Source organism: Sapajus apella, unplaced genomic scaffold (genome assembly GCF_009761245.1).
Source record: "Sapajus apella isolate SASKATOON/1434 unplaced genomic scaffold, GSC_monkey_1.0 scaffold5, whole genome shotgun sequence".
NCBI lineage: Eukaryota > Metazoa > Chordata > Mammalia > Primates > Cebidae > Sapajus > Sapajus apella.
In genome coordinates this window covers 10362425-10379013 of record NW_022436945.1, presented here as the reverse complement: position 1 = coordinate 10379013, position 16589 = coordinate 10362425, and the positions used below count along the sequence as shown (strand labels likewise).

At 38.3% G+C, this 16589-nt stretch overlaps 1 protein-coding gene across 5 annotated transcripts in view; it reads left to right on the top strand.

The window, feature by feature from the left end:
• The window catches only part of KCNIP4 (potassium voltage-gated channel interacting protein 4), a 1204862-nt gene that overhangs the window by 1174255 nt on the left and 14018 nt on the right, over positions 1-16589 (top strand). For all 5 annotated transcript variants that reach the window (XM_032271879.1, XM_032271867.1, XM_032271873.1 and 2 more), the window contains 2 exons: positions 6347-6416; positions 15409-15479. In XM_032271879.1, the coding sequence (XP_032127770.1) occupies positions 6347-6416; positions 15409-15479 (141 nt within the window). The remainder of the gene's footprint in view (positions 1-6346; positions 6417-15408; positions 15480-16589) is intronic.

The window sequence follows — 16589 nt, the reverse complement described above, 5'->3', positions numbered from 1 at the left end:
TCCTAATAGAAGAAAAAGTAACAATCTAGAAAGTAAGACAGCATTGCAGTTCATGGAGTCAGAGGTATGAGTTTGATCCCACTAAATGTTATATTCCACAAGAGCAAAAAAGAAATGGAATTTTTAAAAACTCATTTCTGTATCCTCAATGCCCAGAATAGTAAAAGGCATATGGACTATTTGCTGACACATAGAAGGCATTAAATAACTGCTTATTGATTATATGAGCACATGGATGTTTCTGTCAAAAACCACGTGACTCAAACAAGTGGCTTCATTTCTCCAAGCTCATTGTCCTCATGTCTAAATAATATCCACCTTTCAGGGTTGATTAAAATGTTAAAAGTGATGGTCTACATTAGAATGGAGTTGTTTCTTTTATTCTCCATGAACCATTGTGATTGTGGTGATCTGGTCCGCTGACTGCCATCACAGCAACCCTGTCTGCGTGAAAAACATGCAAACAGCTATATCCCTTGGAGGAACTGAACAAATGCCTCAGTGTCCACTGGTAATGTTCAGAATGATGATTAGATTCATGACAGAAGCAAATTATTGGGATTGTGTGCGTGTCCAATCCCCATGTGATTCTGGTCAGTAGCTCCTCTAGGTGTGAGACTTCCTCGTAAAGTTGCGGTGGCAGCATAAATGGACGCCGCCTTTTTGGAAAGCAACGTGACTGTGCATAGGAAGAGCTTTCAGTGGTTTAAACTCGTTGGTCTTATGATTCTCCTTCTGGGATTAGTCATAAAGAAAGAATCACAGGTGCAGTCATAGATGGATGCACAGAATGTCAATTACATCGTTATTCCTAGGTAGTGCAAAAATGCCGAAATTACCTCAATATGCAATAGCATGATAAGTTCAATGGATGCATTATTATGCAGTCATTAAGAATCATGATGTAAAACATATTCAGGATATTTCTTAAGGTTCAAAAAGAAGATAAAATACTAAAATTTCATCTTATCAAAACATTATTTCTACAGTATATATGCTTACATAAATGACCAATATAGTCTTACAGTAGTGGGATTATGAATGATTTTCATTTTCTTAAATTTTTTTCTGTAGAGGGCATATTTTCATGGAATAACTATTTGGTAATAATCAGACAAAATTTCATTAGAAAATAGAACCATAAGGGTTAATGGAAGATTATAACAAATTCTCAAAACATGGATGCGTGAAGCGTTTCTTACTTTCCCTAAACCCGGGAACCCTACTGCTTCTTGGATTCTTCTTAGGAAAACCTAATGAACAAATTCATGCTCAGATGTTTAGGCTTCGTTGTATTTGTTTACTTGAGGCAAGTAAATAGTCTTTAAAAACGACACCTGAGAAATAGAGACAATTTATACTGCTAAATGATTTGATAATCATCATATTACAGCATCAGTGGGAGGCTGAGCTTACACCTGTAATCCCAGCACTTTGGGAGGCCAAGGCAGGATTGCTTGTGGCAGGGAGTTTAAATCCAGCCTGGGCAACATGGTGAGATCTCATCTTTACAAAAATTTAAAAAATAAAAATCAATAAACACATTGTCAGTGGGAGAACTATTTCAGAGTACAGACACTTGGGCTATTGTTCAAACATGCCGCAGGGATAGATATTCCTAATCCTTTACCAAGTCTGCATTCTTGTCTTCTTCCTAGCCATACCAGACTTCTCATTTTGTTTGGGGTAGACACATTAAATGATCTCTAACAACAAAAAAGTAAGAATAGAAATGCTGTATACCACTTTAAGACCTGGCCCATAAAAAGCTTCCATGCACTCTCTTCAATGTTCTTTTCCTCTTTCTGGATAAGCCAATCACAGAGACTGTAGGAGCCATGTGTTAAAGGTTGCCAAATATTCATTAGCTTCTGTCCTTTACTGACTCCGAGAAGAACGATCAACTGATCTGTACATTCACCCAAGACTGTTATGTGAATAAGAAATATATTACATGCTTTTTAAATCTGTTATACAGATTGAATATCCCTAATGCCCAAAAGCAAAATACTCTAAAGTCCAAAACCTTTTGAATGACAAAGAAGCATTTCAGATTTTCAGATTAGGTATATTCAACTGGTGATATGGTTAGGCTTTGTGTCCCCACCCAAATCTCATCATGAATTGTAATCCCCATAATCCCCATGTGTCAAGGGAGAGAACAGGTGGGAGTAATTGAATCATGGAGGCAGTTTTCTCCATGCTGTTCTTGTGATAGTGAGTTCTCACGAGATCTGATGGTTTTATAAGGGGCTCCTCCCTTTCACTCAGCACTTCTTCCTGCCACCTTGTGAATAAGGTGCCTTGATTCTCCTTTGACTTCCACCATGATTGTAAGTTTCCTGAGGCCTCCCCAGGCATGCTGAACTGTGAGTCAATTAAACGTCTTTCGTTTGTAAATTTGCCAGTCTCGGGCAGTTCCTTATAGCAGTGTGAAAATGAACTAGTACAACTGGTGAGTGTAATGTGAATATTCCAAATCCCAAAAAAATCTGAAATCCAAAACACTTCTGTTCCCAATCATTTTGAATAAGGGATATTTGAAGCCCTAATTGTTGCAAACGCAAGAGTTAACTAATACAGCACATTGTTTATGGTTAACACTATGCTGCATGTGCAGCCTGGCCAAATTCATTCTTAACAGAGAGGTAGAGAGACCACTTTTATGGAGCGATCACTCCACAAAAGAGGTGAAGAAAAAGTTAGAGAATGCACACCATCTTGTAAATCACTAGCGTCCTTTTCTTACCTGTAGATTAAAAAAAAATGCACTAGTATCAATAAAAAAAAATCTGTTGGAGTAAATAAAAGATCATCCTTCACTGAACTGATTTTTTAATCAATCTTTTGTCTAGTTTTTGGTCTCAGCCATGGTCTGTATGTGTGTGTTGTTTCAGAACCTATATGTTGAAATCCTAATCCCTGGTGTAATGATATTAGGAGGTGGGGCCTTTGGGAGATGATTAGATCATGTGGACAGAGGCCTCATGAATGAGATGAGTATCCTTTTATAAAAGACCCCACAGAGTTAGCCCCTTCCACCATCTGGAGGCACAGCTAGCAGGTGCCATATATGAACCCAGAATGTGCCGTCATCAAGCACTGAATCTGCTGACCCTGTGGTCTTAGACTTCCTAGCCTCCAGTACTATGAGAAATAAATTTCTATTGTTTATAAGCTGTCTAGTCTATGGCATTTTGTTAAAGCAGCCTGAACAAAGACAGCCTTTATTCTTCTAGTTGGATAAAGTTTCCATGAGGGTAAGACCTTTGACTTGTTTATTGTAGCAGTCCCACTTCCTAGAAGACTCCGAGAATAATAGGCATACAGTATGTGTTTGTAGAGATGTAAACTAATGTAATAATATGAGGTGGATAGAGACAAATCTATCTGGTGAGACTTTCCACCCTGAAACTTGGCCAGCAGTTTTCATTTGGCAGAGAAAAGATTTCCTCTGACACAGATATGTGATTAAACATAATACACACACACATGTCAGATAGTCAATTTATAAATTCATTTCACATTATATTTATCTAAGGTATCTAGAGACTAAAGGCAACTAACAAGTTTGTTGCATGCAGAGGTCCCTTTGCTTGCTATCCTCTTCCTTTATCAGCACGAGCTTTAACTCCCAGGCATCTTTCCAGCCCTAGCTCTGCACAAGCTTACCACCTGATGGCAGAGAGCCACACATTTACTCTCTCCTTACTATCCCAAGCATATGGCTTGATGTTAAATAGCCAATAAATGATAATTTCCAAGTGCGAGAGGGTCCAACTGCAAAGTGTTTAGTCTTAAAATTGGTCTACTGGTGCCAGCTAGATAGTCAGAATGTTTGAGAGACTGGCTGTGTACTACCTTCTTTCCTTTTCAGAGTTGTTGATTATTAATTCATTTATGTATTATGGTCCTTCACAGAAACAGAATAGGATGTGTGAATATAAAGAGATTTATTAAGATATTGGCTCACACTTTATGGAGGCTTAGCCAGCTTGATATTTAATGGAGGGATCTGGCAAGCTGTAGCCTGAGAAAACAGTTACATTTCAAGTCCAAAGGCAGGCTGCTGGTGAACAAGGGAAGCCAATATTACAGATGACGTCTGAAGAATGCCCTCTTTCTCTGGGAAGGTCCGTTTTTGTTCTCTTCAGGCTTTTAACTGATTTAGTGAGGCCCCCTCACATTATGGAGGGCAATCTGCTTTACGTAAAGTCCACCAATTTAAATGTATTGAAATTAATAGCAAAAACCGCAATTACTTTTGCATCAATGTAATAAACCTCAACAACACCCTTTACAGAAATATCCAGAATGATGCTTGACTAAACACTTGAACATTATGGCCCAGCCAAGTTAACACATAAAATCAACAATCACAGTTCACTTGCTTGCTTGCTCATTTGTTTTTGGTTGTTTTCTTCTTTGCTCTAATTCTCTTAGGTCCTTGAGGTCATTGTTATTTCCACAGGGGTTATCTAATACGAAACCTTGTTGTGACCTGGAGAGTCCCAAGCCCACATTGCAGCTTCCCCACTGGCTTAGCGTGTAACCAAGTGCTTTGCCAGTCAGCCCTCTGGTTCTGCCTCTGTGAATGGAGCTATTTTGCCTACCTAAGCTCATTATCATGAACAAATGGGATAAAAATATATTGAGAAGCTCTGCAAACACAAATTCACATGGAAACTGGTAGTTAACATTGTTTATATATCAAAGGTCCTGCCTTTCAAAACAGCAAGTGAGAAAATAGAAAATTCTGCAGGTGAAGCACATTACAGTTGAGTAACTGACTCACTGGAATAAAGAAAGATCAAATTAAGAAAGTCAGTTTATTAGTGAGGGAACAATGATTTTAAGAGTTAAGCGAAGTTTTAAATACCACGATAGGTGATTGGTAAAGATGGTGGGAACAGTATTGAATTTAAAGCACACAGAATATTCATGTCTAAAGTCAGGCTTGGTGGGGAGTTAGCACACCATTCATCCTTCCCCATGGAACTTGGTCCTGGGTGGACATTAGGTAGCGTGGGAGTGCTGTGACAGCCCTAGTCACAGGAGCTCCGATCACATGGGACTGCTCATGAGAATCTACTAAAAGGGACTAAAGATAACTTATCACTTTTCCACTTACAATGTACAGTTGACTCTTGAACAACACTAGTTGGAACTGTGTGAGTCCACTTATATGTGGATTTTTGTCAATAAATACAGTCGCCCCCTTGCATTCATAGCTTCAGCATCCACAACCAAATGCGGATCAAAGACACAGGCCAGGAAGGACCAAATTCTCTTATCTGCAGGCTCTGCAGTACCAAGTGTGGGACTTGAGTGTGCGTGGATTTTGGTATCCACGGTGGTCCTGGAACCAATGCCCCATGTAAATCAAAGGATCACCATACAGTTAATATCTCACATGTGACTCAATTCTGGACCAACATGTGATTGTTAGTCTCCACCACTCAGGGGACCTCTATGCCTCACATGCTTAACCAGACTGTTTCTTATAACTCTAAAACATGGAGGAATTCCAGAGACGGTTACAATTTGCTTGCTCAAACCTTATGTTGTGTACCAAAGCAGCCCCCTCCTGACACTTTAAAGTTTCTTTTTTTTTTTTAAGCAAAAATGGCAAAACCACCCTCAGAGGGCTAGCCTTGCCCTGCGGCCCCTCCGGGTCAATAGTCCAACATCAGTATAGTTCCCAAGATGAATGTCCATCATTCTTTGATAAGTTAATCTAGGGACAAAGGTGGGGATCTATTAAGCCTAGGCCAGGCCGTTTCTTTGCAGACTCTCCTCTCCAGAAGTTCAAAAAAAATCACGGGGTTCTATCTCACCCAAGGTCACTTGTTACAAAAGCATGTCATGGGTATGCCTGGTCATCCTGTTAACAAGCATTAGTATCTATTCCTGCTTGAAGCTTCTTGAGCCACCTGAGATGCTAATAGAGTCATTTTGCCATTGAACTGAAGATTATGTGGGTTCAGAAAACTTTGAGAGGATAGAACCAAGATCCAGCAAAGACCATACTATAATGCAATTTCCTTTTACTTTATTTATAATAAAAATATGTGGAAGATAAACATGCATGTTCTTAAAAGCAGCACTATGTTTCTGAATACATCATACCTACTGAAAATGCAAAGGTATTTACATCTACATTTTTTTTTTCTGTGAGAACTGGAACAAAGATAAGTTAATAGTGTGCTTTTTATTCCTTTTGTAATGATGGATGAATGGTTAACTTTCTTGACGCAGCTTTGCGTGGCAAACAGTTCTGTTTCAATGCAAAAAAGTCGGTTTTATGAACACTTTGCTCATATTGCTTCTCTGCCACTTTCCCTAGGAATGCCCCAGTGGTGTTGTTAATGAAGAAACCTTCAAAGAGATTTACTCGCAGTTCTTTCCACAGGGAGGTGAGTACAAATGTGGACTTGTTAACATACTATCAGAGTTACCATTATGCTTGCAGTGTTGAGCTTAGTTTAATTTTTCATAGCATAATGCTACATTTTTAATCGTTATGTAAAATAATGCACAGCATGCACGTACATATAATTTTTTATGTATCACAGAAGCCAGCGACTTAGAAATTATCAAATATCCAAAAGGCTACTCTTCAGTTTAATACAAGTATGACTGTGTGCCTAGTACCGTGGCCCTCAAATGCACAGTGCTTTCTATTACGAGGGTGCTCAAAATACCACAAAGCTCATTCACATGCATTATAGGTCTCACTTGATTCTCCCAACTCTCAAAATTGGGACAAATGTAATTATCCTCAACTTACAGATATGAAAGCTGGGGCCTGGAGAAGGTAAATGGTTTGCTCGGGGCCACATGTTGACTCAGTGGCAGATCTGGGTTATAACCTAGATTTTCTGCAGCCTCACCTAGTATATTTTCTGCTGTTCACTCTTTCTTCCAGTAACTCTTCACTGTGTTCCCTCATTCGAGAAAATTAAAAACATCCTAGATATTATTTTAATTGGAAAGAAAACACAAGGATAGTGTAATGATAATACACACGTTAGTGATGAGTGAAAAGACATTCTTGCCATTAGACCTTATAGTTTTTCTTTCAATCATCTAACAGATGCCCAACTCATATCTGTCCCACAGCCTACAATGTGCCTGGCCATGTGTGAGGTGCTAGTCATGTGGGAGGAATAAGAGGAATAGGATGTGTTATCTGCCCAAAAGAATGATATAGCCTAGTGTAGCAGATGGGCAATGTCAACCTCAAGTATAACTGTGATTATGGAAGTTAAAAAAGTCATATTCTGAGGACACAGTGCTGGCATGATTATATTAGCTTCAGGATAGAGAGGAAATACAGAGACTCTACAGATGTTGAACCTTGGCTGAAGCTGTTACCATTCAGAAAGCATCTAATATGTGCCTGTCTAATATGTACCCTGGTGTGCCTCACCATCCAACAACCCTACATATAATCCTCATTTTTTTTTAATAGATACACATGTGGAAACTAAGGTGCAGAGAGTTTCATCTATTTCCAAAGTATATAGTCTTTCACTCTCCCATTATACCTCTCAGGAGAAATTCACTTCTGAGTATGACATCTTCCAGCTTTAAAAGGCAGTAGGGACATGACATTTTAGGCAAATGGGGTGTAAGCAAAGGATCAGAGCATAGACCTGAAGGTGGGCATTTGTAGGCAACTGCCAGGATTTGGGTATGGCTAGGGTAGAGAGTGTACAATGGAGGGTGAAATGTCCTAGAGAGTCAAGGATGCCATGTGAAGAAATGGGACTTTATCCTTGAGGTGATGCAAAGCCACAGGTAAGTGGGATCTGTTACAGTCAGATTTGTGTTTGGGATACATTTCACTGATAGGTCTGTGGAAGATTAACCTGAGGTCAGCAATACTGCAGGCAGGGAGACTAATTAGACGATTACTACAGGAGGAAAAACAATAAGGTCTTTAACCAAGGACATGCTTAGGAGAAACGGAGAAGTGGGGAAAGATTACAGATATATTTAGATGACAAAAATGGCAGAATTTAGTGATGAATTAACTTTTTGTGGCATAAAGAGGTGGAGAGAGGAGTTTGTGACACCTTTCAGGATTCCACCATAGACACCAGGTGGCTCATTACAGGAAGAGTAGGGAATAATGATCTCAGTTTTGGACAAGTTACATGTGAGGTACCTGTGGGGATTTAGAATCAACGAGAAGTTGGTGAAAATCTGAGGCTCAGAGGACAAGTCAGAGAAAGAGACAGAGATTTGAGAATTATTAATCAAGAAGTAGTGGTTAAATCCCTGATGTAGATGAGATTACTGGGGGGGAATTATAAAAAGTGGTGAGCTCCATGAGGCCAGCATGAAACTCCAGAACACATGTCAAGGACCATAAGGAAAAGGCATCCACAAAGGAGACAAAGAATGAACAGTTTATGGAAATAAACACAAGAGAGAATGATAGTTCAGAAATGAAACAATCAAGTCCAGTAAGGTAAGGATCAGAAGGTCTCTTGGGATGTGGCAACATGGGAGTCATTGTTGGACATGATCGGGACAGCCCAAGTGCCCTAGGTGAAGTACCAGGGAGTGGAGCACACAAGCAGAAGTCAAATTGGAGGGGGTGAAAAGGAGGATGAGAAGGAACAGCGACAACCAATAGAGATAGCACTTACAAGAAGCTCTGCTGGAGGAGTGAAGCGATGAGGAGGAAACTGATCATAGGCCTGGGTAGATACCAGTAGAATACTTTATTTTTTAAGATAGAAAAGGTTGGACATCGTTTATATACAGAGAAGGAGCTGGTAAAGAAGGAGATATTAATAGCTTAGGACAGAAAGGAAAAAAGAGAAATAAGATTCAGATTTGGAGGAAAAAGATAGTCATGGGATGGGATGGTGGAGTCCATGAATCTGGAGTTCAGGAAGAAGGTTTTACCTCAAGTCAGGTGGGGACCATCTAGTACTTCCTTTCAACTTTGGCGGCTACTCAACGTAGGGGACAATTGGTTCTCTCTGTGATTATGGCCACAGTTGACTTTGCCATTGACCTTGCCAACGCTTTTTTTTTTTTTTTTTTAAACTACTTCCCACTTAAAGGAACCACCATCATCTCCTGCCAAAATAAACACAGTAGTCTCCAAACTGGCTTCTCTGATTCTGATGACCCCTTCCCCAACCTTAGTCTACTCTTAAAATGAGTCAGAGTGATCGATCCCATTAAAATGTAAGCACATCTTGTTACTGCTCTGCTCAAAACCATACCATTCCACAGGCATAAGCCACAACCTACAGAGTGGCCTACAAATGGTGGCCACTGTCTCTTGTCCCCTGTCTGCCTTGTCCTCCACCATTCTCCCACCCGACTCACTCCACCCGGCCACAATGGTCCCCTTGCCATCCCACCAGCACACCAGCCATGATGCTGCTTCTGTGCCTTGGAACTTGCTGTTCCCTCTGCCTGAAATTCTCTTCTCCCAAATATTCATCTCCATATCTCATCATCTCTGCATTTATACCAATGCCAACTTCTCAGTGAAGCTTGCCGCGACCACTCTACTTAAATTACAATGCCTTCAACATTCCCCATCCACTTCCCCTGCTTTATATCTCTCTTCAGCACTCAAGACAATCCAATAATATATCTTTCACTGGTACTATTGTTGTTTATTCTCTTTCTCTGTACTCAAATGTCAGCTGCAGAGAAAAGAGGATTTCTCCACTTTGCTTACTGCTGTATCCACAGGTCATGGGACAGTGGCTGACGAGTAATAGCACCTGATAGATAACTTTTTGCATGAATGAACAAATGACACCCACCTTGCATGGTGGCTATCACTGTACAATGGAATAATATCTGTAAAAGACTCTTTGAAAAGTATAAAGCACTTAAGTATTAGTTGCTTCATACAAAAGTCAGGTTTCCTTTTGGGTTTTAATCCATTTGGTTTTAGGTAGTTTAGTGATTTAAAACAATTTTGTGCCTGACTTGTCAAAACAGATTTTTGTTTTTGATGGCATTCAAAATAATTAAATTAGAATTCTAAGAAAACACAGGAAGACTTGTTTTTCAGTGAATTTGGATATACTTTGGATGACAACTCTCCCATCCCATCTCATTACCACAGTGCAGAGAGGAGGGCCCTTCTAACAGACCACAGACAGGTATTGGTATAGTGCCTGATGCCAGGATGATAATGGGTTCACTGTCTACATTAATGAAAGATTAATTTGAGGTATTAATTAACTAACTCATATTTTTCTGAATTGTTTAAAACCCATGGATTTTTTAAAGAAAAATTATATTTAATAACTGAGTGCCTAACAACATATTAATAGGCATTAATATCAAAGCACAGATGCAGATGAAAATCTTTGTTATTATTTGATCATTTCAAATAAAGTTATTACATATTAAAACTTGGATACGACTCCACATTAAAATTTTACCTTTACTTGAAAAATACCATTTCCATGTTAGACAACATCTTCTTAAAGAGAGAACATCTATTTTGCAAAGGATTCTTATTACAAAATCCAAAGGGATTAGAGATTTGAGAAAAAATTACACTCTTTAAAATTATTTGATTATTCATGTTAATTGAATGCATAAATCTGAACACGTGAGGCATCGCTGAAGGAAATGAAATATTTTAAAGAATTATGATTTGTTTTGCATTTTTAAAAATAACATAATACATATAACTTGTTTCATATATGAGGCCAGAAAAGGAAAAATGTCCTAAGGAAGAATGTGATCTCTGATGGCAAGCAAATTCATGTATGACCATCCGTACACTTCCACGGAGTCATTTATTCAGGATGATGGTCTGAATGCAACAGGTTTTCTCATTATGAACAGTAACACTGATGGGTCCATAAATCACAACATCTCACCATTTCCTCCAGGAAAGTGCTTTGTCTTATCTACAGAGCTCTCTGTAATTTGTATTGTGTCAGGCTGTTAGCTTTCTCTATTGCTTTGTGAAGCAGTTTATCAAGCACAACTTGTTTGGTGAGCTGGATGTCAGAAAAACTGGATTGAACAAAAGCCTCTTATTTGCGGGGGATAAAGTATGCCTACTATAAGGCAAGCAGAGAGAAAACTGCTTGTTGGTACTGTTGCTTATATGGTTAGGAAAAAAACTTTTAAACTCCACATACAATAGAGATTTCACATGTAAGCTTTTAGCTCACGAAACATGTTTAAAGCCCATATAGTTTCCTAGGCTATTCCTGCTCATATTGTAGGAATGCACTTATGTTGACTACACTGGGTATCTCATAAATAGCTGTTGAATGAATGAATGAATGAATGAGCTCAAGTCAGAATAATCTGTCAATAAACATTTATTAAGCAGCTGCTGTGGAAGGTACTTGAGTCAGATGAGTTCTGTAGACATCACCCACTGAGTATCCTTCTTTTCCTCGGACAATATTTCTAACAATTTTCAGGGTGATTTACAGAGGACTTATTGACAGAAGCTAGTATTCATGCACATGAACTTGCCTTACCATAGTGATGATGTCATGAATTGTATATTCAAATACATGAAGCTAATTCTATTCTTTGTGCTTGAATTGAATGGGAGTAGGGGTTTGGGATAGGAAAAAGAAATAAACCAGACTGATTTCATTCTGCAAACCTGGGGCATGATAATCAAGTATATTTGTTCAAGTACTATGAAGAATGAACTCAAGGGTTAGTTGGTATATTCATTGTGTTCTGGATATAATTGGGTTAAGAACTTCGGACTAAGATAGTTCAGAGTTTGTGGACAGACTGCCACAACCAAGGTATGTAACCCCGAGTGGTTTACTTTTCTGAGCCTCAGTTTGTTTCTCTGTAAAATGTAGGAGTCGCACCAAAAGAATCCTCGGGTTTTTTTCTACTCTAGTATCCTTTATTTCTAAGAGATTGTATAGGAATATCTTGATTTCATTAGCAACTCTACCATGAACTAACTAGGTGACCTTAGTATGTCAGTAAAAGTACCTGTTTTTACCTTTGTTCAATGTAAATACAACACTAAATAATATCCAAAATGTCTTCCCATCCTAAGACTCTGTAAATTTTGTTGCTCAACTATAAAATCTCAACATTTATTTTTCAGCTTTACAAGTAAAATTATAAGAAACCGAGGCGATCTCAGCTTAACAAACTCAGTATTTGTTATGTAAAGAAATGTAATCATGAAGACCACCAGGTTATAGAGAGAGAAGGGAGATCACTGTTATATCTTTTAAGCCCTGGACTATACTGAAATCTAGATTCCAAGTAGTCAGTTATTCACTCTTCTGACAAATATTTACTGAGTGCTTAAGAACACAGTCAAGTAAAATCAGAATCATAGATGCTTTTGGGGACAGTTTATCTTTTCATCATTTTATCCAGTTTTCTGCCTAGCTGGATATTCCTATGCCTTTGCTTCTTCCTCTCACCCAATCAAAGCAAGTAGCTTCATTCCTCTTCTTTAAAACTTTCCACTGTCTTCAATGCCTGCCAGAAGAAATCTCAACTCCATCAGAAGGCCCATTGCTTTTAGGACCTAATTCTCTTGTCTTTTATTGAGCAGAAAATTGCATAAAATTAGAACTCCAGTCACCTAAACACACAACAGAAATCCTACAAAAACAGAAAGTTATATTTAAGGTGAAAGATATTATATTTGCAAAAGATTTGATCATATGTGTTTAAGGTAATTGAAATAAAAGTGGCTTGTCTAGGAAATAATAATAGCTAATATTTATTGAAATTTTAATAAGTGCCTAGGATTACTTCTAAACACTTTGCAAATAGTGTCTCATTTAAACTTTCTAAGATCTCTATGAAGTAAATACTGATATTTTTATTATTTTGTAGATGAGGAAACTGAGCCACACAAAGGTAAAACCACTTGCCTGAGGTTGTGCACTTAATCTTTGGAGATTCAAATTCAGGCAGTCTGATTCTACTATGCTATTACTAAAAACCTCTCTGCTTTGGGAGGCCGAGGCAGGTGGATCATGAGGTCAAGAGATTGAAACCATCCTGGACAACATGGTGAAACCCCGTCTCTACTAAAAATACAAAAAAAATTAGCTGGACGTCATGGCGCACGCCTGTAGTCCCAGCTACTCAGGAGGCTGAGGCAGGAGAATTGCTTGAACCCAGGAGGTGGAGGTTGCAGTGAGCTGAGGTCGCACCGTTGCACTCCAGCCTGGTGCCTGGTGAGGGAGTGAGACTTTGTCTCAAAAAAAAACCAAAAAACAAAAAAACAAAAAAAAAACCTCTCTGCATGGATTATCTACACTGGGAAGCTGCTTTAACTTCTAAAAGAATTGCCAAGGCACATTTAGAAGAACAGGGTGTCTGTCCTCTGTATCACATTAGTGTAAACCTTGAGAGCATAATTCCCACGTGTCAAAGCTTTAAGCTAGAAAAACTCCACTTGAGAATAGAAATTATCATATACGCATGTTACCTTTTTCTTAATTAAAAAAAAATAGAAAACACCATTTGTTTTGAGTCATTCTTCATGGTGAGTACCGCTTGCTAAGGTAAAGGCATTTACTCTGATTGTAAAAACAGAGTAACTAGAGACCTGCTTAATGAAGCTCATTATAAAATATGCAAAATCTCCTTTTTTTTCCTCCTCCAAAAGTAAGTTTAACACACCATCTATCAATTCACATCTCCATAGGGTACTTTATAGTTCAAGAAGTGTGTGAAAAAGTACTGTTGAGAGCAAAACAACTTTGCAAATTGAAACAGGCTGCCAATTCTTGATAACTCTATAAGGGAGGTTCCCAAAAAACAGAACTAGGTTTATGGTCATTAAACCCCTGGCTCCATATGCAAAAGGTTTTCTTCCTGCAACCTATCAATACTGGATGGACATCCGCTCCAGATGCAACAGTTTTACATATTATTTAGACCCAATTTTGGTGTTTGATTAGTTCATTGAAAACTGTAACTCCTGTGTTTAAAAGATGAGTAATTCTTCATAGCATATTAAAAAGGGGAGAGATAAGAGAAGATGTTGCTGTCATTTTGAGAAACTGAGTGCACAGTCTGCCTCATGAAATGTGCAGCTTCAGTAGTGTTCATTACTACACTGAGACACTCAGCGCGTAAGGAGGCTGTGGACCCTGAGAGCCAGGACGGAAGTTTAGATGACCTCTGACCTCTCTTATCTGGGGAAGGCAATTCTGTACTCCAGCTACTCTGACTTAGCTTCATGACAGCCTATAAAAAGCAATTCATAAAGTAAAAAGTGAATCAATGATAAGTTAAAACCCAATAAAGGTTAAAAGTTATAAAATAGAAATAGATGAGATTTAAAACAGAAGATAAAAGGCTAGAGAGCCAATGAGCTAAAAGGTTACCTTTTTTTTTTTTTTTTTTTAACACAAAAAAGGTTAAGATAAAAGGCTAAAGCCCAGGAGATGAAACATTGAAAATAATCATGTGAATTTGATCAAGGGTCAAGCACAGAGGCCCTTAGGCACTCAGAACAAAAAACAATAAGGAAAAAATACAGACTTTTAAATGAAGTGGCAGAAAGCCCAGAGATTAAGGAGATAAAGGAGAAAGAGGAGAGGAAGGAAGGAAAAATGAGAGAGGAAGAATACCCGATGGAAGCAAACTAAGAAGACAAGCTGGACTTCTGAAGACATACCTGTCCATCATTACCCAGATCCTTGAATCCCACACAGGACCCAGACAGAGTAGGGGCTCCCTACTTCATGCAACTTCATACAACTAGGAACATTTAGGACCACCCAGTCCTCTTCCGACACAGGCATAGAAACTTCTCAAGTCACCACTGACCCCAGTCCATCAGCCAACTTTGCTGGCTCTGGGCTGACCTGGTACTGACTGTGGGTTGGGCTGGCTCTCAGAGTCAGAAAGACCTAAGTTCATGCCCCAGATTTACTCCTTACTCACTGTGTGACTTTGGGCATGTTTTTCACTCTCTCTAAGTCCCAATATCCTTATCTGAGTCATAACAATGATAATAGCTCTAATAATAATAGAAACACTAATAACAGCAACCCATCTTTGTCTCAGTAGTAGTATTTTTATTACTTCTAGAGATGGTCTCTGCCAAACACTAAGCAAATTCCAGAGAAGTCTCAATCTTCACACCCACCTATGGGACCATTTCCTGTCCCAGTGTTAATCTCATCACCCAAGAATACAGCATTGCCAGCCAGAAACCCATAGAGGATGTTTGTCACCAATGGCCTCTGTGTTGGTCGCTCATTTCTGTGACTCTCAAACTCTAGTCCTTTACAGAAAGAGGGTAAGCAGTTATGAGGAAAGCACAAACTAAAGGCGGCAGAGTTAATTCTGGATGAAAGAAAGCTTGGACTGCTATCCCAAGTCTTATGTAGGATATGGAAACACTGACTTAATGATATTCCCTTTTCACTATTTCAGACTCTACAACATATGCACATTTTCTGTTCAATGCATTTGATACGGACCACAATGGAGCTGTGAGTTTTGAGGTAAGCTCTGGCTTATTTTCATATCATTTTACTTCAGAGTTCAGTCTTTTTAGGGGAAAAAATGTGAGTTTGGTGATGCTTATTTTTGATCAGGGAAATTAAGCCCAAGGACATTCCCTTTCTCTCCTGGAATTGCTAAGAATTATCTTTCAAAAGAAGTACAAATTGCAAGCCATGTTTAGTTTATTTTCTAGTACTTTAAATTGGCTGTTACAAGGAGAGTCCATTTCTTCAAATGCATGCGAAAAATCCCAGAAGGCAAATGATTTAAGTAACTGTTACTGAAACCTTCTTATGGGCCAGTAGCTGTGGTAGGCAGTGGAAATACAAAAATAATAAAGTCAAAAGCCCCTTTGTGGAAGTCTCGGTAAGTGGAGCAAACAGACAAGAAATTCAAGAAATTAAATGTAGAAAAATACTATATTCACCAGCCTGACAATTCTACAAGGAAATCTCTTTTTAAATTACAAACTTTAAGTGATCTGTAGAGAAAATTTTTTTGTTGTTGTTTGTTTGAGAGAGAGAGAGTCTTGCTCTGTCATAAAGGCTGGTGTGCAGTGGCATAATCTTGGCTCGCAACCTCTGCCACAAGTACAAGCAATTCCCTGCCTCCTGAGCAGCTGGGATTACAGGCATATGCCACCCCACTTGGCTCAAAAGTATTTAATTTTGTTCATGAACTACTGTGTATAAGCATCTAGTAAAATAAAATATGTCCTAGATATTCACATAGCTTATATAAATATAAATATATTTATATAAGCTATTTATATAAATATATATATTTCATATGATAGGTAATTCATATATTTAAATGGTACACATCAGATCACAAATTGTAGTACATTGATTTAAATATTAAGAGATAAACAAGACATGAACTCTGCTTAGCTGTAAAGGCTTTTATTTTTGTTAGAAAAAAGGTATGAAAAAAATATACCTCATTTATTTGTTACATTCTGATTTGGTTGTGATTAGTCTCAGAAGCAGCATTATACATATTTTGCTTTGTAATTCCAGTTTCTCTTTTCCATATATACATATATATGTATTCATAGTATATATGTGTATATATATATATATACACACACACACACACACACATACACA